Below are 24,568 nucleotides of genomic sequence, written 5' to 3'. Positions count from 1 at the left end.
TTCTGTTTTCGGATAGTTTTTAATGAGCTAGTTTCCTGTTATAAATAATAGAAGCAATTAATTAATGGATAGAATTAATTAATGATTATTTAATCATTATCTTACGTGTTATTGTAATGTAATCACTTGTTAATCTATGTATTAAAATAATTTGGTAAACAGATTCAGTTTTTCTGCAATTACTCAGTAACTAATAATAATAATAGATTCGTTGGAATCTTAAAACACTCAAAACCCCACCAGGATGCTCAGGTAACCACCATGTACTGACTACGCTCGCACAATTATGAGAGAAGTTTTAAGGAATCATAACTATTTTCATACACATACCATTACCTCAACGGCATTGATATCAAGATATCTTAGCTACTAATTAAGATATAGATTCGTATGTTCTTAAAACACTCCCCACGTCAAGTCCTATCAAATGAGCCCCAACCGACTTCCATCACTCTATTCCTAAAAACGTTTTGAGGGAATATTAATTAAAATAGCCAATAAGAAAGCAGTATATATGATATTTGATTGGTTTAACGGACTGAGAAATGACAAAGAAACTGCATCACTTCACTTTTTTTTTTTAAATTATTCGTTTGTGATATGAATCGCGTCACCAGCTCTCAGGCATGAGAGGAGGTATCAGTGATGAGTATAAATGTGAAATTAGATTAGGAAATAATATTAAAAAAAAGGTTGGTTTTACAATCATGTATAAATAGGAGTATATATTTGTTAATAGTATTTTCAAACACTATTAAACAGTGTAAGTACATATGACACGATGTTTAAACTTTAAAAGAAGGAGAAGAACTTTGTGTACGAGTGTGCGTAAATACATGTATGTACTGGTAGACAGTGATAGTCTTTTTCTGAAAACATTTTTATCAAAGTTTTTTCCACCAGTTAAGTTAAAGAACCAATGACTGTTAGTTCAAAACTATTTAGTTTCCTTTCATGTAAGCTTAATTAATAATTTGTTTCACTAAAGTCTAGACCACTCTGAAACCGGTAAGGTGCCTTTGTTAGCTGCTACTAGAATCGGTAGACAGTAATTTAGTTGCTATTTGTACTTCGTTACTTCTACAGTTTAGGAGTCTCTAAACGTAAATTCAGGCAAGACATGAATATTAAAATATCAGTTAAATTATTCCTAATAAAATGTTTCACCTACAGATAAGCTATGAAACGTTATAGTAACGGTACATATATACCAATATTATAGCAAAATATTATCGGCGTCAAATAACAATGTATATTATTGTAAAGAAATATTCTGATATATAGATTTAAAGCAAGAATTATTACCGATTAAGTTTTATTACCAAGTAAATAAATTATAAAAATAATTATTTCATTAATTTTTCAGTGTACTGTTCTAATAGTAGTTATTGCTTTAGATAAAGAAAAATAATAAATTCGTATTCTACTTGGCTAATTTGTTTAACTCTATCTCGTTACTTGAATTGCTGAGGCTGATAGGCCAAATATATTTTCTTTCTTCCGTTCATATTATCTGCCTGGACTATTTAAAATTATTTCTTCCTAAAATGACCGGGTTAGCTCCTACAGAGAGATTTATGAATACTTTCTTTACTGCCCTTGAGCTATCCATTATAATAATCTACTGATAACTTGCAGCATATTTCATTAAATTGTCTTGTACGAAAAACATCCTTAGGTATTTTTAATTATAAATACTGTTTTAATACTTAAAAAAAAAATAAAGATTTATTATTTTTTGGAATTCTTATTAATTTAATGATAGGCCTAGATCCATTATACTTCATTGGCTAATGGGTTTTACTTTACGTATTTCGGTTAGATTATTTTGAAGAAAGTAATTTTTCAATGACACAAATCAAAAATTTTTTTCCTCAAAACAGAATCTTCTAATAATTCTAGACGATTTTTTAAATATATTTTAAATAGAATTTACTTATTTGATCATTAGCCCAATGTAAATTTCAACAGTATGTAAGAAAACAAAATACGCCCAATGTTACTTAACTTCGCTGATCTGATAAGCTCTTAATTGAAGTTCGGATTGAACTTCTTCGGATATTTCAATTTTTTTAACAGTTTTTTGCTTTTCTTTCACAATATCAGCAAAAAATGTTAAACACTTTGAACTAAAACTGAAATATATAAGTGACGGGACTAAATGCTAAATGAGGAAAACCTACACGGGCTTAAATTATAATCGTTTCCAAGCATTTTCATAAAAATTTCCAGTCTTCATGTTGCTAAATATTACTTTCAATACCTTTTATTCATCTAAAGAAATCTTTCTAAAATTGGATTACAAAAAAAATAAAAAATAATTTTTTTTAATATAGTTAAGCGCCTAATCAAAATTTTTAAATATTTTCTAAGAAATAAGGATGCCAAGATAATGGGGATTGTTCAATTTAAAAAATTTCCTTAATGTAAGAAATATTAAACACTATTATATTAGTAAAAGATTCGATTCCTGCTTAAATATTGAAAATCGATAATTTAATTTATCATTACTTTAGTGCATTATTTTTTGTTCTCTAGTACAACTCATAAAATTAATTAAAAGCTAGAAAATAAATAAGTATTTTCAACTAAAACAGAATTAATTTTAAAATTCTTTTTCGTAGTGTGTACGTTGCAATCTGTTCCAACTAGTAAACAATAAGTAACCTCCCACGGCCCAATAAGGTAACAATGATATGAACAACATGTAAATGAGGTGTATAGTCTTGTTACAGACTTATAGACTCAGGCCGATCATTCCTGAAACATGTGATTAAATGAACCCCAACCACCAAAGTACACCAGTACCCACAGTCCAGTATTCAAAGTCACATAAAAGCAACTAACGTTTAGTAGAATTTGAACCTCAGAACCTTCGATTTCGAAAATCATTTATTTAACAACTGGATTTGCGGCGACGAGTTAGCCACTAGAACTATTTATTTAGCCCACGGGGCTAATTAAATTATTTAAATTAATTATTTAATAAAGTTTTTTAAATTAAATTATTTCATAATTTAAAAATATGTTTTTAATACAGTTTATGGCAAATCCTGCGACTTTAAATGTCTGTAAAGTTTATATTAAACTAGGCACCACAACCAATCAGATGATACATTTCTATTTTATTTTTCAAAATTAAATTATATGAATACCACAAAGTATTCTATAAACGCATATTTAAAAAAAGGAATGTCATTATATAGAAAAGAATTACAAGTACGACAAAAGGCAAGCTTACCTATATTAACACGTTTATCTCATTATAAGGTCAGACATATAGCTTATATAATAAATGGAAGGAGTTTTAACAATAGTAAAGTTATACTTGTTTTGATATCATTACGAAATAATTACTTTTATATTTCCCAGGCCTTATAAAATAAAAATGAACTTTCTGAAGATAATTTAATAAATAGTTTATCCTTGAATTATTTCTGTTGATATTAGTGCATACTTTACTCAGAATCCATTTTAATTTTGGATGCCTCATTTTTTACCATTCGTATTGTTTTATGGTTCATATCAATACAATAGGTATATTATAAATAAATTTAATAACTGAAATAAACTCCTAATAAATTATACACGTTAGTACATCACTGTTAAAAAATAATAAATTCAAATCAATTTTAAAATATGTAATAAAAAAAGCAATAATAATTTAAGTAAATGCGTGCAGATACTACGAACTTTTCCAATATTTAAATTTTAGTGTGTATGTTTATGTAATATTTTTAAAATTTTTACAAAAAAATAAATTATCGAAATCATTCATTAACTATTATAATTTCAGTTTAGAATTATTTAAAAAGTTTATAGAAAACAATATTCTTTTCAAAAAAATGCGATTCCATTTACCATTTTTTGTGCATTACATTATTTTAAAAAATCTCAAAATAATTCATGTGCCAGCCAATCTGAATGGAAAATTTAATTTGAAAAAACGTTAAAAACTTTAGAAATGCGGATTGTATAAAGTTTAAAGTCTATGTAGATGTATGGGGAAGTACAATTTTACATATCATTTTTACAATCTTACTACGGCTTTATAATAAAACAATTTTGAGTGTAAAGTATGTATGATAATTATTACATATTTCATGCCCAACAAATGATAAAGAGTAAAACCGATCTTAGTAAATTTGTTGTTTGATGTCTATACGAATTATTTAGAATTTTAACTTATAATAGATGAAGCGATAATGTTTAGTTAACTTTAATTTCTACCATTTTATCTGTTCGGTATTTTAACACAATTTAGTCATACTGAACCATAAAAAAATTCTAAATGAGCATTTGCAGATAATTACGAACCTATCCATAAAGATACTTCAAAATGGATTTTACAGAATGGATTATTTCATAGCTTTTAAATATTGTTGTTTAACTAATATAAAATATCGGAAGAATATATACTTTTAAACTGAGATTATCGTAGAAATTTCTCGATGATCCATATTTCTATTTTAACACTATCAAAAGCTGTTCTCTCTATATTAATTTTTCTATTGCTGATTTATCTGATAGGTCAAGTTATTAATTTAATAAACTAAAAAATAATATATTTTAAATCATTTTCCTTATGATTAATTATTTGGTTGATATTTTAGTACACATTAAAACAAAAGATTAAGAGTCAATATCAGCTAACATTAAATCCATAAAAGTACATTACCTTTGAACAAGCAGACTAGAAAAATTGCTTGTTGTGATATTCTTACGTTGTAGTTTATTGTAAAATGAATAAGGTGTGTGAGGTAAAGTAGCTATGTATATCCACAGGAAGCCTAAAATTGGTGTAAATTAATGAAAGGATTGAAAGAGCTCAAGCTGTCCTGACCAGAATGGTTTACTTCGCTTCCCCCACCATAAATTAGCAATAAATCATCTTAGCACCATTACTCTATTAATCACTCAATACATTAACGATGAGTAATGCTCATGGAAATAGACGGCAACTTGATTATTTCCAATTCATTAGCAGGAAATGAGCACTGTCTGCAAAGTTATCGTTTATCTATTTCACACTTCTAGAGTAGCACTTTCTTATTCCCTCGCGCGACCGACTTATTTTTATTATTCCTATTTCAATCAGTTTTTCATTTTTCCGATTATTTATGCTTTAGTTTCATGTTTCTTTTTACCTGCCCTTCTTTCATCAAATTTTTTAACTAATGTCTTTTTATACAGGTGTAACGGGTTTTTCATTAAATGAAACGTATTTTGTCTGCGCTACTTTATTGGATTGATTTCTTTTTATATTTATGGAATCAAAAATTGCTTTTTATTCTTTGATGCAAATCAAACATTAAAAATTATAAGTGCTGATTAGAGAACAATATTTATTTATGATTATGTGGTTTACACACACACACACAAATATATATATATATATATATATATATGCTAATCTTATACAATAATTTGTAAGCAATTATTTAATAATGTAATACATTCAGAATATTCATTCATTCTTTAAAATTCATTAAATTTATATTACTAAGGACTCATGATGTAATCCGATATCATTGCATTATTTATTATTAATCTTAAATCATTTTTACATATTTCATATCACATAACAAATAGAATAGCACAGAATATCATGGTTAAGTAAAATTAGATGAAATACTTGTTAATGAATGGAACACTTTTCGTTGATGTGAAGTGTATTTGTAGAAAGTTTGCAATTCTTAAGAATCCGAAGATTTACGAGTTCTGTCTGTACTCTAAATAGGTTACAATGAAGTTAACATGACCAAAGAGAGATTCCTTTATTAAAAATACTTCAAATCTTATGTAGAAGTGATTGTTTGCCTTAAAAATCTTATGAAAAATCTAGAATTTTATTTATATATAATGAAAATTGACAAGGAAATAATTTTACCAAGCGCCTATTTTGAATTGTATGAGTTTCGCTACAGTATTGTGCTCATATCTCAAAGAGGGTTTTGTTGCAGCTCAAAAAACTCGGATGAATTTAATGGGTAGCTAAATCACCTTTAATTTTAAAGTTCGTTCCCTTTTTTTAAGGATTTCTTCATTTAGACACTACTTATATAATAAATTTTATTAAGACGGGCTGAGATCTCTGTCATCTATTTAGGATAGGGTACAACCGCTTTATGTAAGCATGGAATACAGTGGTAGCATGGTACTTGTCTGTACAGCTGTTTTGCCTCAGAGCAGCACTGAGAAGAGATTGTTATCCTTCTATAGAAAGTAAGGTTGCTGACAGTTTTAACGGAGATTCTTCTTAGTTTTTAAAAAAAAACCGAAAAAACAACTTTTTAAAAACGTAGCCTCCTAATTTAGATTGATTATCCAAACAATTAATAAAACAAAATCTAAATAATAGATAAAGATAAAACGTTAAATATGACTTATTTTAATACTATACATACTGCATTAATGAAGATGTGGATGTTGAACTTGACACATTCGCAAAAACAGCGAAACACGGGATATGATTATAAATAATAATTTATTGTAAAATAATGTGTACAACAAAACCTAAGGTTTTCTTCAAATTTCAATAATAATGCAGAAAAGAACAAGGTTTAATATGATATAAAATTTAAGTTTTCCAATTTTGTGATTCTTAAGACAATTTATTAGACAAATTTTAGTGCTAAAGTAGCATATCTTCTCATTCCTGTTTTGGTCTATATAATTTATTATTAAGTACCGATCACAATAAGAAATTTACTTATTTACGTTTGCCTTCAAAACAGGAACTTTTTCATAATTTTTATAAATAGTTGTTTTTTGTCTTTTGTTAATAAGAAACGAACGACCATAATCCTCGGACTTAACAGAATAATAGATTGATGTTTTTATTCATCAGTGAAATATTCTCTAAATGAAAAAGTTTTTTTTTTATTATATCTACTCTTAAAACTTTTAAGCAATCTCCATTCGATGAGATTAAACAGTAATAGAACGGGAATTATTAATTATTAAATTGTTATTTTATAAAAGTACCAATAATAGATTAATATTGCTGTTGTAAAACAGAATACAGTATTAGACAGACTAATGTAATAATGCACATTAAAACAGAATACTACTTACTGTATTATAAACAACAGAAGTATTAACACGCGTTGTTTATCGAATATGACTAATTCAAATCACGATTAAAATAACTGACTTCGCGTGGAATAAAGAGATCGATGAATTGAATATAAATTTTGAACTAAGCCGTTAGTGTTATTTAATGGTTAAAAACGTTTATATTGTATAATTAGTTCTAACTGTTAAAATATATGAACATAATTTGTATGTATTTTATTATATTATGTATTTTTAATAAATAATTGACAATATATGCAAAAGAAACGAAAATAATGAAAAAATAAAAAAATAATCTAAAAAAGAAGGGTAAGGAATAAGACAATGAGAAATTCTTTCCTTCGTGCTTTTTTAATTTTCTTTTTTGTATAAAAACAGAAGATAAAATGGTAAAAATGAAAACTATAGAAAAGATACAAAATATGTTAGCGTTATTCAGCATTTAATCAGAAAAACTTAAATTTGTTTACAAATGGTAACGAACTGCTTAAATTCATTTATAATAAAAGAAATTCATCTTCAAAAATATAAAAATATAAGAGAGGAAATTAAAAAGTATAGAAAAAGTCAATTTTTTATAAAGAAGTGAGATGTAATTGTTAAATTTAAAACTTAATAAAAACAGATATTTGCCATGCTTGTGCAATGGTCGAATACACTGGCTTTTTATTCGACTGATTCCATTTTCATTTCAAGTAAGATTTGCTATTTATCACGATTGCATCATCTCTTAAAATAGTTAAAGAGGAGATTTAAACACATCGCAAGAATCACTATCGTTAACGTTCACTACTGTGATACAAAATCCATTCTGGTAATTAAATATTTTTTTCTAATTCCAGTTTTTGTCCGTGTACTTCATTTACACAAGTATGCTTCGTATAAAATATAAAATAATCTCTTATATTCTGAAGTTAATATTCTGAATATTCTGAAGTTACAGCACTAGGCACTTTTAGTTCACTAGGAAGTGACTCGACTACATTCAGAAAGAAATATAAATATTTGTGAAATAAGTCATTGTAACTATTTCAAAACTCATATGTGCAATATGGCTTTGCAATTTGTTTAAAAAAAAAAAAAAAAAATGAAAAAGAATTGCTGAATGGTTTTCTTGGGTTTATGCTTTATCTCAAAATGGAAAATTTGAAATTTGGGAAAATATCTCATTCTGCTAAAAATTATGTATTCACTAAGTTTTTCTACATATTTACGGCAGTTCTTCAGTTTTAATTTAAACTTATTATTATACAACTTCTTTTCTATCAAGTGACTAGAAAAGAAACTTAAGCACAGTCATAAAATTTATAACTTAGTAACAACTTATTAAAATAATTCTTACCATCAGTACGTTATATTTATAGTTATATTTCAAAACGTTTTTATTACGAATAAACGACAAGTTAACTATAACCTTGTATATAACCATTTTTTCTCTTATTAATAAAAAATTATAATTTACAATTATTTGAACTAGTTTATATACTGATATTTTATGCATCAAAAATAAAAGTTGATTCAAAAGTTTACAAAAACAACGTTATGAATGTTAAGAAATTAATTTCCCTCTCGGTCAGAGAAATTACACTAATATATATATATAACTGATTCTCCACTGAAAAAATTTGTTGCTCTCTTCCATATGACGGAGGAAACTAGAGTTGCTTTTCCTGAAACTAATGATGTTCACTTACAGGTCGTGTAAGAAATGAAGATGCCGCTTGTAAATATCCTTAGAATTTCTAAGGAATTAGCATTTACAATAGAATATTACAAGCGAAACCATTTCAATCCCCAATTTTCTGTATAAGCTTAACATTGGATGCCTTTAGCCATTCCCAAAAATCATAGTCATGATATCTCGCATATCTTTTACGGTCATTCTTGGAATCGAATTCAAAATTATTATTCTACACATTTTTCTGTAAACAACCTCATACACATAGTTAAATTAAGTAAAAATTAATGAATAATATATATATTATTCATTTAAGACTGCTCTTCTTTGAAAACGCCTTGTCTAACTTCTTAAATATATCTTAAAGTTATTCCTTTGAGCTCCGAGTAAAAGAGCTAAGATCATTCTACTTATATTTGAAACTTTTTTCTTTCTTTTTCCTGTTTAGCCTCCGGTAATTAACGTTCAGGTATTACTTCAGAGGATGATATGTATGAGTGTAAATGAAGTGTAGTCTTGTACAGTCTCAGTTCGACCATTCCTGAGATGTGTGGTTGATATAAACTTATATTTGAAACTGATATAAATAAACACTAATCGGTAATTGATTGGCTATCCCCTCACTAAAAGTGCGACATATCCCAATCATATCGTTAAAAAAGTTTAAAGAATTTGTCAAAGTGTGAAACTCAGCTCTAACAGTGAAATTTAGTCGGTCAATTTTAACTGAAGTGAAGTAATATTGAGGTAGATACTGCGCGTTCAGCAATGAAAAATTTTTTCAATTAAATACATTCACTAGATTGTCTTTTCAAATACGGTATTCAAAAACCATAAAGAAGACTAAGATATTTTATATGTAAGAAAATTGTAATTTCTACCCCGTACAAAAAATATTAAAAAGTATCATTTTTATGATACCCTTTTTCTTGTCATTTATTATCTAAGAAAATAAAATTTTATTTTCATGACTTTAATTATTGACTGAGATTTTTATAAGTTAAAATATATTAAAAATAACTGTGTAAAGTCATTTGAATTATTTCTTTGATAATTCTATCACTGATTTGATTGGATTAAAAGTACTGCCATTCGTTCAGCTAAAACAGAATTTATAACCTGTCCTTGTCAGCAGTAACTAACGCTATCCGATAGTCAGTGGTAAAATTATTTTAGACGTGATATAAAATTACTTTTTAGATATATTAAAATAATGAATTTCAAATAATTAAATCTCTTAAAAACCGAAAGCTGTTTGATCTTTATGATATTCAAACCTTACCGATTTAACTGCCTAATCAGTTTATAAGAATTCCGTTTTAATGCACGTTAATTTAAAATTTGACATTTTTAAATATTATTATTATTATCGTAAATTGATTGTTAATTTTTCTCAATATGTATAAGTTCGTTAATTATCCTATAAACTTGTGAATCAGTAAAAACTGTGCAAAATATTTTAAATATTGCTTTATTATTTGTTTTTTTTTTCATCCGAGTTATACATATAGTTAACAACTTCTAAATACTAATCCGTTTTGCACTTTTCTCGTGTTTATTTAAACGTTGGGTGAAAAAATATTTTTCTTATTTCGTCTGTAATATTCTGATTTATGTAATTTTTATAATAAAAATTAAAAATTACTTTTATAATCGTGAAGTGTGATATAGTCTTATAACAAAACGCTAAATTTTGTAATAAAATCTAATATTATTTTATAATAAGTCTAAATACGTGTGTGAAAAATTAACTTGGTTTGTTAGAGTGATGATCATTCGTATGTCTCCTGACAATTCAAGCGATTGCCCTCCTTCAAGCAATTCTGTCCTCCGCCTTCTTCTCATGATCCCATAGGACTCTTCGATCTTGATATCATCACGCTACTACCTTTTCTTCCTTTTATACTTTCCTGCAACTTTTTCTTCTGTTGCATCTCTTAACGAATCAATCCTTTTTAGTATACGTTGACTTAATTATTTAAAAATACTTCTCTTTTCAGGTTGAAGCAATATAATATACTTTTCTAACCAAAAAATTATAATTTATAATTAGAATATTCTTAGTACTCCAGAGTTACATTTAAGACAAACAAAAGTATTTATATGAAATAGATTTCATTTAAGAGTTATGCAATTACTTAGGGTATGCGGGAATATGCTTGCGCGTACGAGGGTATGTGTTAATAACTCATATGTTCTACAGGAAATACATTAAAACTACAATATATTTATAATACAAAACCGTTTTTGAAATGCTAAATTATGGAGTTACAAATTAACTTGAAAACTTAGTTTTTATTATCGAAGGAAACATTTCACGCTTATTTTACAAGAAAATTCTAATTATTGATTTTTTTTTTCTTAAAGTATATTTAATTTTTGTTAAGACATTTAGCTTTTAATCAATGAACTTTTGTTACAATCTAATATACGAGGGTAAATCAATTATTATCCGCAACTTAGTTATATTTTTGTTTATGTTGGCAGTACTGTCGTGTTGCGTAGCTGACGCATGCGTGGTTTAACTGTTGTTATGTCTGTGTAGGGTTGATGCTGCTAGGTTAGTTCCATTATCGCTGCCCTGCCGTTAATCATGGCTGCCCTGCCGTTAATCATGGCTGCTTCGCATTCTCTTTGCACCAAAGAAGAGCAACGTTCAGTGATCCGTTTTTTGTGGTCGGAAGGTGTATAAGGGGCCGAAATTCATCGAAGACTTTCGGTACAGTACGGGAATAGTGTGTTCCGCAACGGAGTGTCTACGAATGGAATGAAAAATTCAAAAATGGTCGCACAAGTGTTACGACGAAGGAGCTGGACGACCGTTTACCGCCGCAAATGAGGAAAACATTGAGGGTGCACGTGACATGGTTTGATTAGACAGACGAGTAACTATTAATGAAGTGGCAAATCGTCTGCAAATTAGTCACGGTTCTGCCTACGAAGTCATCCACAACAGATTTGGGTTTCATAAAGTCTGTGCAAGATGGGTCCCAAAACAACTCAAACAGATGCATAAACAAACGCGCTTGGACATCTGCCAAAACATTTGGATCGCTATGGTAACGAACGGGACACCTTAGACAGAATCATCACTTGTGACGAAACATGGATCCATCATTACGAATCGGAGAGTAAACGGCAGAGTATGGAATGGAAACATCCAAATTCGCCGTGCAAAAAAACGTTCAAGAACCAACCATCCGAAGGAAAACTGATGCTTACGGTTTGTTGGGACTCGCAAGGCCCAGTGCTGGAACATTATGAGAAAAGGGGCACGACAATAAACAGTGCGCGTTACAGTGAGATGCTTACTGCCAAGCTGAAGCCTGCAACTCGAAGCTAACGCCGTGGACTGCTGTCGAAAGGTGTTGTGTTGTTGCACGACAATGCCAGTTGTTGAAACGCTCCAGAAACTCAACTTTGAAGTACTGGCTGATCCTCCGTATAGTCCCGATCTTGCCCCTTCTGACTACCGTTTGTTTGTTCTACTCAAAGAGGCATTAAGGGGCCGTCGATTTACCTCGGACTAAACAGTGAAAGAAGCGGTGCATTCCTGGCTCACAGCTCAACCGAAAACCTTCTTTTATGAGGGTATCAGGAAGCTTGTGCAACGATGGACCAAGTGCGTTGAAATGCAAAGGGACTATGTTGACAAATGATGTACATGTAAGTTTCCTATTTGTATTGCAATAAAATTTATAACTACATTGCGGATAACAATTGACTTACCATCGTATCTACCGATTTTTTCCGACTTTTCGAAGAAAAGTTCAGTATTACTTTCAGTTGCACGGTGGGATTGGGGGTGAAATTAAATTTTCCTTACATTTTGAGTGAGGTATGAGGAGTAAGAGAATACCATTCACTTAAAATATAACTTCCTTATATACGTGAGGAGCCTATGTATAAAATTACGGCTAGAAAATTTCCAAAACTACTAAATAAATTTTTTTTAAATTTTCACAAGCATAACTGTCAGATACATTAGTAGTATTTGAAGTAGTATCTGAAAATTGTTCCTGTTCCACAATTGAGAGCTTCATACTGACATGACGGACAACGTCGACATTATTTTTACCTTTTGACGATCAATTGTAATTATAATTTGTCTATAAGAAGAAGGTCAAAGCCCCCAATTCGGCGTTAACTGGGAAGGGTGGCAGAAGGACTCATGTTGTTGTCAAAGACTTAGGCGTATTTACAACGAGGGATGAGTTCATGAAGGAACTCCGTAAAGTCATTGGGGAATCAGTGTCCGCGGAAATTCTGTCTATGCGGCCGGCCTACGGGTCAACATTGGTGTACACTTTGGTCGTGTCACCTTTTCTTGCGGAGAAACTACTATCCGACGCACGCATCCGCATTGGGTGGTCTGCCGTGTGACTCAATGTGCATCAGACCTTTGCTTTCGGTGTTGGAGTACAGGGGAAAGGGTCAAGTTTTGTCTTGGACCAGACCAAAGAAGTTATTACTTTGCGTGCGGTATGACCACCCACGTGAGGAGGGAATGTAAATAGGAACCTCGCTGTCTGTCGTAGATCAAACGGACTTACAATCCGAGGTCGAAGGTGTGAGGTGGCACCACCTGCACCAGCGTCATGAATATGAATATGTGCAAAGCTGTGCTGTGGTATCTGCAAGGAACAGCTTCATCCGACTGGAGTGGGAGGCTCCGGCGTCTCATCTTTGATGATCGGGTGGGGACTCTCTTGCAGTGCCGTTGGGAGGAAAGTAAGACCATAGTCCTGGTGGGAGCCCTCTGGGGTTCCTCATTAGAAGCAAGGCGTTAAGACAGGAGTCCCGGTGAGGGAAACCCTTTGAGATCCCCTCATTTGAGGCACGGCAACCAAGGAAGACCGAGTCCCAGCTGCCTGAACGGGGCCTTGTGCCCTTCCAAGATAGTTCGAGGCGATGGTATCCCTTGCAGCTGAGCTTATTCTTACCGGCTCCAAGGAGTGGGGGGGAGGGAGAATCGACGGAAAAAAAGAACGTAATATGGTTATGAAAAATAACTAAAACATGACTATAAACGAAGGATGGTCTAAGTACATGTTAAGTTACTTTTAAATAATTTTTTTATGAAACCACAGATTTAGTGCATATTTACATCCTAAAACAAATTAAAGTTCCACTCTTACATAATTCATTGAGATGGTTACGATTATGTAAATACAAGTTTACCTTGGCAAAAATGGGGTTAGAAATAAGATAAAATAATTTTGCATATTTAAATTTTCATTTCTAAACCCACACTGTTACGCCAATGCGTATATGTGTATACATATAAAATAACGTGTATGATTCTTGTACAAACCCTGCGGTTATTTTATATTATATTATAAAACAATTTATGGATTTAATATAATTTTTTTTTATATGTATATATTTTTATCCATTTACTTACGTATATATTTCGGGATATTAGTTAAATCTGTATTCATAGTATTAAACGAATTTTAATTGGTTTCCTTTATGTAATTTAAACAATTTGTTTCATTAATATATATTTTTAAAATTCCATCACACTCTGCGCTTTGTTTTACTTCTCGATTAAAATCAATTTTCTAAAAAATAATATGTAACAGTTTTTCATTGTCAGCTGAAATAGCAATTTGTTTAATTTCATAATACTTTTTGCATTATTAACAATATTTATGAAATTGTTTTAATTTAATTGATTGTGACTGTATAAAAATAAAGTCATGGATTACAAAATTTAAAAGTGAATAGTCAGTAAAATTGTCAGTTAAATCCATTTGACGTTAGTAACATCAAGTTTCAAATAAATTATACTTAATTTAACAATTAAAATAAAATTAGTTTCTATAAAGGTAATTTTTAGCGTGTACTTTTTAAAAATTATAACGGAAATATTATAAAAAAAATAATACTTTCACAAAAATTTGATATCAAACAAATCAACCATTTTTTGCTAGTCGAGTTGTATATTTGTTGATGATTTATGCTTAATAGCAGTGCCAATACATCAATAATGCTCGTATTTTATTCCTCATCCACTTTTCTTCTAATATATAAGCTTAATTTTATTGAAATTTATCACATATAAAAACAGAAAAAATTAAAAGAAACGTTTTAACCAACTCAAGTTTATATTTATGTGAAAGCCATTAACAGTGTTTTAAAATATAAAATATTAAACCCTATTAATCTTTCTTATTACTCTTTCAAACTACCATTTTATAAATGTCTTCGGCTAATTTGGACATTTTTGGCCAACGTTATTCCATTTATCAGCTATTTTAATATAATCAGTATTCATTTAATAATGATCGGTTATATTTTTCTATTTTATTTTATTTTTTTATAACGTTACAATCTGTTCTGAATTAAAATTGAACAATAAGTGAATAAGGTAAATTTGAAATAAACATTACGGAGCTACAGACCCAGTTGTTTGTGACTTAAAAGTTAACAACGAAAAGAAATGAAATTGAAGAGGGCTTCGTAAAGCCGGTCTATAAACCACTTAATTAAATAAATATATCAACTCAAGATGTCAGGAAAAGATTTTTGAAAGTATATGTTTGAAGTGTCGCTTTATATGGAAGTGAAACTTGGACAATCAGAGTATCTGAGAAGAAAAGATTAGAAGCTTTTGAAATGTGGTGCTATAGGATAATGTTAAAAATCAGACGGGTGGATAAAGTGACAAATGAAGAGGTATTGCGGCAAATAGATGAAGAAAGTAGCATTTGGAAAAATATAGTTAAAAGAAGAGACAAACTTATAGGCCACATACTAAGGCATTCTGGAATAGTCGTTTTAATATTGGAAGGACAGGTAGAAGGAAAAATTTGTGTAGGCAGGCCACGTTTGGAATATGTAAAACAAATTGTTAAGGATGTAGGATGTAGGGGGTATACTGAAATGAAACGAATAGCACTAGGTAGGGAGTCTTGGAGAGCTGCATCAAACCAGTCAAATGACTGAAGACAAAAAAAAAAAGAATATCAACTCAAGAATACCGTTTCTCATTAATCTTAAAAAATTGCTGATAGTATTATCCAACAAATTGACTGACATATAATTTGGATGCCGATCCAAACGATTTTGATATCGTTGACTGATCAGAGAGATTTCTTGCCTAACGGTTCGTAATTTAAAATCATTATATATGAGGTCATTGCTTATATACCGAGGTATGTTTAACATTTTCTGCAATTTTTTTGTCTGATAACGTTCAAATATTTGAATATTGAAATTGCTTGCTGTACCCCACAATTCAAGCCCATAAGTCTAATAAGCCCATAAGTATAATTGGTTTCAAGAGGGATTTATAAATCAATAATTTATTTTCTATTGAGAGCCGAGATTTATCCTATTGCCAGTACATGTTTTTTAAACTTTTTGTCTAAATGCATTCGCTTAGAATTGTTATATTTTACCCAAGTAAGGCGTCGGTCAAGATGAAAACCTAAATATTTACATTCTTAAGAACTTGAAATTTAAATATTAAACATAGAAACAATACGGCAGATTTCCTTCCGAAAGGTGAATGTGACGTGCTTCGACTTATTTCATTCATCTTTATTTTCCAACTTGTAAGCCAGGGTTCGAGAAGAATGATATAATCTTGAATATAATGAAATCCAGTAGCTGGATTTTCATGGACAGTAAGAATTGCAGTATCGTAAGCAAACGTTGCAACCGTTGTATCTGCTGCAATTGGCATTGTGACCATCTACAATGTATTTAGTTATTTTGAGAAATAATTTCTGCCTGTATTTGATAACTTAACCCGGGCATGAAATTGCAACTTCATAGAGAGCTGTACTTATCAGGGTAAATATCACTTGAGAGGAAAAAAACACTTTTTTATTTAGTAATTAATTATTAAAAAGGTTTTTTTATCTTAATTATATAAGTATTATCTAAACATATTTTCTATGACGTATTATTTATATTCAATTTGTGAATATTCTAATGTAAAAGTAAATACTGATCACTTTTATAAAGAATACCGTCTGTCGGTAAGACTGCAGCACATATATTCCCTTAATAAAATAATTAGTTCTTTAGTAAGTTCCAGGAAAACTTTACAGCAAATGTAAACAGATGCAGCATTGGTGAAAATAAATCACTCAGTTCCGTGTCTGTAAACTAACTAATCGAGAATAATAATCACAGAATAAAATATTAATACAGGCTAAACCGGTGTAAGACATTTAAGTTATTCCACCGGGAAACAAGCGTCCCATTAGTAATATGCCAAAAGAAGGATCTTGGCATACTATATGGGTAGTCTTGGTACCCAGTATAATAACGGTATATGCATGTATTATGTTATGTGTCATCAGGTTAACCCCGTTGTAAGATGTTTCTAATAGAAAACAGTAGCTCATGAAAATTATGTACCCATATCCAAGAATAATAAACTACCATGCCAAGCTTAGTGGGAATGTATGAAACGTATTGGTTTTCAGTTGCATTCTCTGACCCAAAAATGGGAAACCAACAACAATGCAGGTTATGTTTAGACCTAAATATAATACCTTCATCCTGTTCACCACAGTGACTGGCTACATAAATATCTTAACTTTTACGGAAAGAAATTCAGGGTACAGGTACTTGTACCTGAGATTGTTTAATTTAGATCATAGTCGTAAAGAATTCTGATACAAACAAAATGAAGTAACAAATTTCATATCGTAAGATGTGAACATATCTTACATATAGACCGTAATATATGATCTATATATTATTAAGATTATATATATTATTAGTGGTATATATTATTAAGGGACTTTTTTGATAAATAAAATCATATTTATAATAATAACAATAATAATAATAGTATGCATTTATTTTTACTTTTGAGCAAAGATACAGTGGTTGTTTCCTACAAAAACGGTACATTAATTTGCTGCTATAGAAAATCTGTCCCACTCGTTACAATGGCACATACTAAAGAATCTGACATACAGGTGGCTGTAGTCTGTTCGAGTTGGTTTCTTTTGTTCTTTCTTATATTTATATCCATTAAATTATAAATTTTATCATTATTTATAATGTATTGTATAATATGTGTTTCAGTGCTCATCCAACTAAAAGGAGAATGGTAAAGAAATTATTAGAAGAAGGTAGATTAGAAATTACTACCGGTGGATGGGTTATGACTGACGAAGCCACAGTTCACTTATACGCTATGCTGGATCAACTTATCGAAGGTAACTGAAGTTTACTACCGTCAGTTTAATATGTAATTTTAAACTATTAATCTTACGATTTATAGCGGGGAGCATTGTGACTTATTATTTCCGTTGCGTGTATTTTTATTTGGCTAATGAAGCAATTATTAGGTTGATACGGATGCTTCTAACAAAAAAGTAACTCACCACTATTCTATAATTATTCAAATGAAAATTTACTATCTGGTTAATTATCTACGTGGTAATCGAAGCAAGAATTTTAATATCGATTCCAAAATCCTTATCTGAAGATTCTGGACCCTATTTTGATTTGATAAATTAATTCTTTTAACGTCTTCGAATACAAATTAAATAGCCGCATCTCTTTACAGAAAAATATCTTGTATTTAATTAATATTCATATATTATTTTTTTCATTATTTATATAAGGTAAAAGTTTTTAAAGAAATATTTTTTTTTTAATGTCTGACTTAGTTCAAAGAAAATGTGTGTACTACTTAATTAGTAGCATATTTCCTTTTTTGTAGCATATTTTTATAATTTAATAATTACAAGGGTTGACTACTAGTTCTTATTTGCTGCTTCAATAAATAATTTTTTCACGGCAATTCTCCAGTTCTTTAATGTTTAATGATATATATTGAATATCGATGTTTAATTAATATTTTATAAGTAGTTAATTTATTTTTTTATAGATTTTTTTAATTCATTAACTTCTAAACACATTTGAAATATACTTTTAGAAGGACTAAAGGAATTGCATGATTGTTCGTAAACATCTTCTTGAATCGTATTTCAACTGTTTGAAATTGAGAGTTTAAATCTTTTTTTAAGTGAAGTAAAAATCTTAATCTAGAAAATGAAACTTTAAATAAAATTAGTTAACCAACGTTAATATGAAATAGTAGAAGACAGTAAAAATTAGAACTTTTGTTAAATTATAGAATTATAATAATTAATTTTCTAGGTAAATTTTAGTTAGTTTTGTTTAAAAAGAGGAACAGAGATTTAAACTACTCGCTTTGTTTGTTTTTTTTATTTTATGAGTTTAAATGTTTGCCTTCATTACATCTATATTTAATTAGAATACACTTGATTACGTTTATTACTATTCTTAACCGTCTACTTTTGTGAACATAACAATGCTTTTATAAATTTATTTATATAAAGACAATAAATAATAAAATAATGAGTTATAATTGAAAATAGTTTACTAACATCGTAGAGGTTAAGTACATCATTTACTTGTTGCTTTCGTCGATTTTGGAAAGGAATTTTCTAATAATGCTAGCCATGAGTTCAGTTCTCTGTAAACGTCTGGTGTATTTCTCGCAGAATAAATATTTGTAGTACAATTTTTTTCTAGCTTAAATATTGATACTTAAGAAATTTACTTTAGAAATTATATATTTAAAAATCAATAAACATTTTTTCTTAATCTTTTTCATTTATGCTTAAGACAAAATTGCCGGCCTCCGTGGCGCGAGTAGCGTCTCGGCCTTTCATCCAGAAGTTCCGGGTTCGAATCCCCGTCAGGCATGACATTTTCACACACGCTGCAAATCATTTATCTCATCCTCTAAGTAATATCTCCTGACAGTGGACCCGAAGGTTAAAAAAAAAATTAGCACAAAATAAGGTTATTCAGAAAATAAGTGTTTTTTAAGAAATTATTTTCTAAATTAATGTATTTCAATAATTATTATGTGATGATAAGTTATACAATTTTTGAAGAGGAAGAAATAGTGCTGACACATTGTGTTTTTTCAATTTACTCACTCACGTATTGCTTTACTGAAAAAATTACGCACGCCTGTTTTTTGTTTTTTCTACTTTTAATCTGAGATTACACAGTAAAAAGTCATGTAATAGATAATTTTTTTTTTAAACAATAAATTCAGCTAACGTATCATTTGAAATAATCTGCTGTGTTAATCTGTTTTTAAAAACCCGATACGTAATTAATACTATAAATATTTTTTATAAATCCAGTCATTTTTTCCCATGATTCTGTTTACATTTCGAAGTTTTTACAATAAAGGTGGACATTTTTTAAGGATACATGACAAAGACAACAAATCAAAATCAAAACGTTTGCGATGTAGAGGGGTGACTGCTCGCGATTACATTTAAAAGCGTTTTCAACCGCATGGTAACAACGTGCGATGAACTGCATCCAGATCTCTGTCTAACGGAGGATTCATGTCACGGAGAAAAGGATGCAGCTTAACATTAACTTCAGGGAAATTTACTGGTTTTTAAGCACGGATTTGCAACTGTTATTACCCAACGAGCAACTGTTGTATTCAGCGCTTCTGAAACCAATTTGGACCTGCGAATCCAACTATGGGATACGACAAGTGAAAGTAATATCGGTGTTATCCTCACCGTACAGCAATTCCAGATCAAAATATTGATCTGGCAATATTGCCACCGTTCGAGAAGAGACACGGCAATTTATATTACGGTACAAGTTATAAAACGAGACTGAACAAACATGTCAACTGGCTTGCAGTTAACAGCGATAACTTAAGTCGCTTAAAGCGACTGCATATATTAGATCTGTAAGTTCAGTTAGATCAGTTGCATCGTCAAATTTGTTCATTTGATTGCACTACTTACATTTGGTTCTTTGATTTGTTTCACTATTTCACTGTTTCTATACCTGATCAGTTTCTTTGTGTGATTAATAAACCTATAATTTTTTTAGTGTTTTTTTTCGTAGGTATAGGAGGAAAAAGCTCTCCCAGCCACCGTCTGCCCGTGCAAGACGGTAGTGTCGGGTTCACAACGACTAAACAACCTCCTCTTTACTCCCACAAGAACCGGACCTGGCCGCGAAGCATGAACAGTCTCAGTGATTTAATTATGGGCTACACCTAGGTTAGCTAGCTTCCAAGCAGCAGGATCAGGTGTTCCTCGGGGATCATTGGCAAAGGACGACCCAACGGAGCCCACACTGCCCACCTCCGAAGACTGGCCATACCACACTACTCATCCGCCAGCTTTCCTGTGATCATGTTCTCGACCGTGACTCAGCTTCTCTTGGACTCGAGCATTTTCCTCATAATGTTATCAACACTCAGAACCCCAACTTGCTGATACCATATGCTCCTTTCCTACTCCCATCGCATACACTGGAAAACTGCATATTCAGCGTCATCCACCATTCCACAGTATGGACAGGTATCCAACTCAGCTCTCTTGAATCTTTTCAGATACGCCTTAAAACAGTCACATTTGGTGAATAATTGGCTTAGCTTATAACCAACTGCCCCAAATTCCCTCCCGACCCATGGTTGTAACTCCGGGAGCAGTCTTCTTGTCCAAGTTCCATATGGGGACTCTGCCCATCTCGTCTGCCACCTCCGCATCAGTAGGTTGTAAGCCTCCTTGCTTTCCAGCCCCTCTCTCATCTCGTTCCGTTGTTGAGCGAGCAAATCAATTGGCGGTATGGCCGCGGCCACTAGCACTGCGTCCGTGGTCCTATACCCACAAAAGACTCGCAAGGACAGTTTTGTCTAGACTGTATCCAGCCTAGTCCTTCCATGTTTTACCGTCATCCCACGCGACCAAACTGAGACCGCATGTAGGATAACGGAATTCATAACATGTACATACATTCTTCTTTTAAAATATCGCGGGCCGAAATTGTTGGCAAATAGGCCAGATAGTGCCTTAACCACCCTCTCTGCCTTACTTGCTTCCTCCATAATATGAGGCTAGGAAGACCTCCTCCAGTTAAGCCAAACTCCCAAATATTTGACTGTGAGGAAGGTGGAAATAACCTTAAATAACCTCATCCAGGAGAAAGGATATTTCCCTAATTTTCCTCCTATCCGCCATCACTACCGCCTTAGTTTTATCCAGAGCAATCTTCTAACCCTTGGAGTCATCCACACCCCGACGATAGCGAGCGCCTCATTTCCTGCCACCATTATCTCATCCTTCGTTCTCCTTACAATTGCCAAAGCCAAATCATCGGCAAAGGGGACTGGTTATACTCTTGGGTAATTCAATCCTAGGACCCCGTCAAAGGTGATATTCCATAACAGAGGCCCCAAGACGGCTACCTGAGCAACTCTTCTGGTCACCTGTAGTCAATGTTCACCGCTCTCACTGGTGCCGATCACCGCCCTATCTGAGAAGTACACATAAATTAACCTCCTCAGAAAAAGATGGAAACCTCTCCTCTTCAACTCCTTGTTCGCCGCAGACCATTACAAGCTATTAAAGGCATTTTTAACGTCAATTAGCAGAACCACTGTTATTTTCCTCGTATGTCTACTCCTGCATGCCGCATTATCCACGATGGTCATTAGTTTTTGAATAGCGTCCACTACAGAGAGTCCGGCTCGGAAAGCATACTGATTTGGGCTTAGTCCTCCTTTCTTCATCAGCTCCCTTTGCATTCTCCCGACCAACATGCGCTTGAACAGTTTCGACAAACTGCCAAGCAAATATATTGGCCTGTACGCAGAGAGATCATTATGGGGCCGGTAGTGTTTCCTCAACAAGACCATCCTCGCCATCTTCCACTCTCTCAGGATATACTCTTGCAGAAGGATGGCATTAAAAGCAAGCCTGTAGAACCTCTTCTGGTGCCATCTCCACTACAGACCGTATAATCTCTTGAAGGACATCATCTGGTCCCGGGCTATTGCCTACACTGCACCAACTATTCGTAACCCTCAATCCCTCCAATTTGAAAAGGGGGATAACTGCCGCCGCAATCTCCTCCTTCTCTACAGGCAGACCCTCTGGAAACAAATGCTCAACAACCCTAAGGCACATCTCTGTACCCAAAATAGGGAGCCTTCTTCCAAACTTCTTCATGACGATTTTATAAGCTGTGCCCCACACATTCTCATCCAGCTCGTGGCACAGCCCTTTCCAACAGCAACGCTTAGACTCCCTAATAGCCAGCTTTAAAGCCTTCCTAGCTTCCAGGTGAGCCAAGCGCAACTCCTCTCACGTAGCAGCATCACGGGTATACCTTTGATATTTCCTCTTCGTCCTGAGACAATAGCTCCTCAACTCCTTTATCTCCAGAACCCACCAATAGACCTTTTTCCGACTACGAAAGATCTCCTGCACAGCCGCGATCCGCAGTCATCTTTACCATTGAGTGAGACGCTTAGGCGGCCGCTTTCCGCGAAACCTGTCACTACCCGCGGGTCCGCCTACAATTATTGAGGCCGGCGAGCAATCGTCCCAGGAACCGTAATCGCCTACAGTAGACATACCGAAGTAACGCCGATAAAACTTTTTCTAGCTCAATATACGAGTAAGTAACCGAAAAAAAGGCAAGAATAAAGGGGTATTAGGGGGCTTGGTTCCGATTCCAAAGGGTTTTCGGTGCAGAGGCCTTGGCACGGAGATTTAGGGAAAAAGCCTTTTCCTTATTAAATTGCATTTACACATTTTTTTAAAATGAAAAGTACATAAAGTTTTATTTCATTAATACCTTCTGATATTTCTTCATTTTTTTTCTTGTTATTGAACTATTATTCATACTAACTTTTTTTGCCATGAGAGGTTAATAATTATTCATAAATCAATAATTTATTTAAATTAAAAAAAAGTTAAGCCTTTCTCTAAGATCCAAATATTTCATTAAACTTTAATTTAGCTAACTCTTTAACTCTGTAACCAATGAAAATATGTACCCCTTATGAAATATATCGTTGAAAAGATCTCAATTAGGGCTTATTACTGCAGTTAAGAAAAAGTCAAAAATTCAAATCTTTTGGGATTTTGGGCTTTTTTGGACACTTGGTTCAGTCGATTGCAATCAAAAAAGGAAGGTCCACAACTAGATGTTACAACACTCCTAAATTCAAAATTTCAACTTCCTACGGCTAATCCTTTTTGAGTTATGCGATATATATACATACATATACACGTACTGACGTCACGCCAAAACTAGTCAAAATGGATTCAGGAATGGTCAAAATGGATATTTCCGTTAAAATCCGTAAACCGAAATTATTCGCGATCTCAATACTTCCTTTACTTCGTACAAGGAAGTAATTATGTTGTACGTTTTATACTTAATTTTTAGATGAAATTAGTATGTAATTTAATTAGTAAAAATGTTTAAAGTAATTGTTTCAGAGGTAACAATTTTACTTTTAACACCACTATTAAAAGTGGGTTGTAGATACTGTGTAACAAATAAAACTAGAATAATATATGTAGTAGTATGAGATAATATTGACTGTAGAGACCATTATTATTTTTATTAATAAAAATATCTTCTGATCATACTTTATATTAATAAAGTAGTATATAAATGAAAAATAACTAGTTGAATATTCTAACTGAACTTTACTGACATTTAAACAAAGATAAATATTTTAACCTTACTGTGATAAAAATTAATTATTTTTCCTCATTAAATTTAAAAAAAAAAGGAAAGTTTATTTACTCATTTTCTTATGAAGATAAAAACATTTCATTGACTAAATAAGTACAAACTAAGTTCATTTTAATAAATACTACGAGTATTTATACCTGACATTTCTAAATAAATATCTTATTTAAAATAAAAGAATCGTAAAAATTTGTGATAGCTTGAAAATGAAAAAAGTAACAAAAATATATAAAACACTCCTTTTTTAGGTGCATAAGTGTGTGTTTC

At 31.5% G+C, this 24,568-nt stretch overlaps 1 protein-coding gene across 2 annotated transcripts in view; it reads left to right on the top strand.

The window, feature by feature from the left end:
* The window catches only part of alpha-Man-IIb (alpha-Mannosidase class II b), a 515,292-nt gene that overhangs the window by 450,895 nt on the left and 39,829 nt on the right, over window positions 1–24,568 (top strand). For both annotated transcript variants that reach the window (XM_075356905.1, XM_075356906.1), the window contains one exon: window positions 17,810–17,943. In XM_075356905.1, the coding sequence (XP_075213020.1) occupies window positions 17,810–17,943 (134 nt within the window). The remainder of the gene's footprint in view (window positions 1–17,809; window positions 17,944–24,568) is intronic.

Source organism: Lycorma delicatula, chromosome 2 (genome assembly GCF_047948215.1).
Source record: "Lycorma delicatula isolate Av1 chromosome 2, ASM4794821v1, whole genome shotgun sequence".
NCBI lineage: Eukaryota > Metazoa > Arthropoda > Insecta > Hemiptera > Fulgoridae > Lycorma > Lycorma delicatula.
The sequence above is the reverse complement of the archived record's forward strand: the minus strand, read 5'-3'. Positions and strand labels throughout refer to the sequence as shown.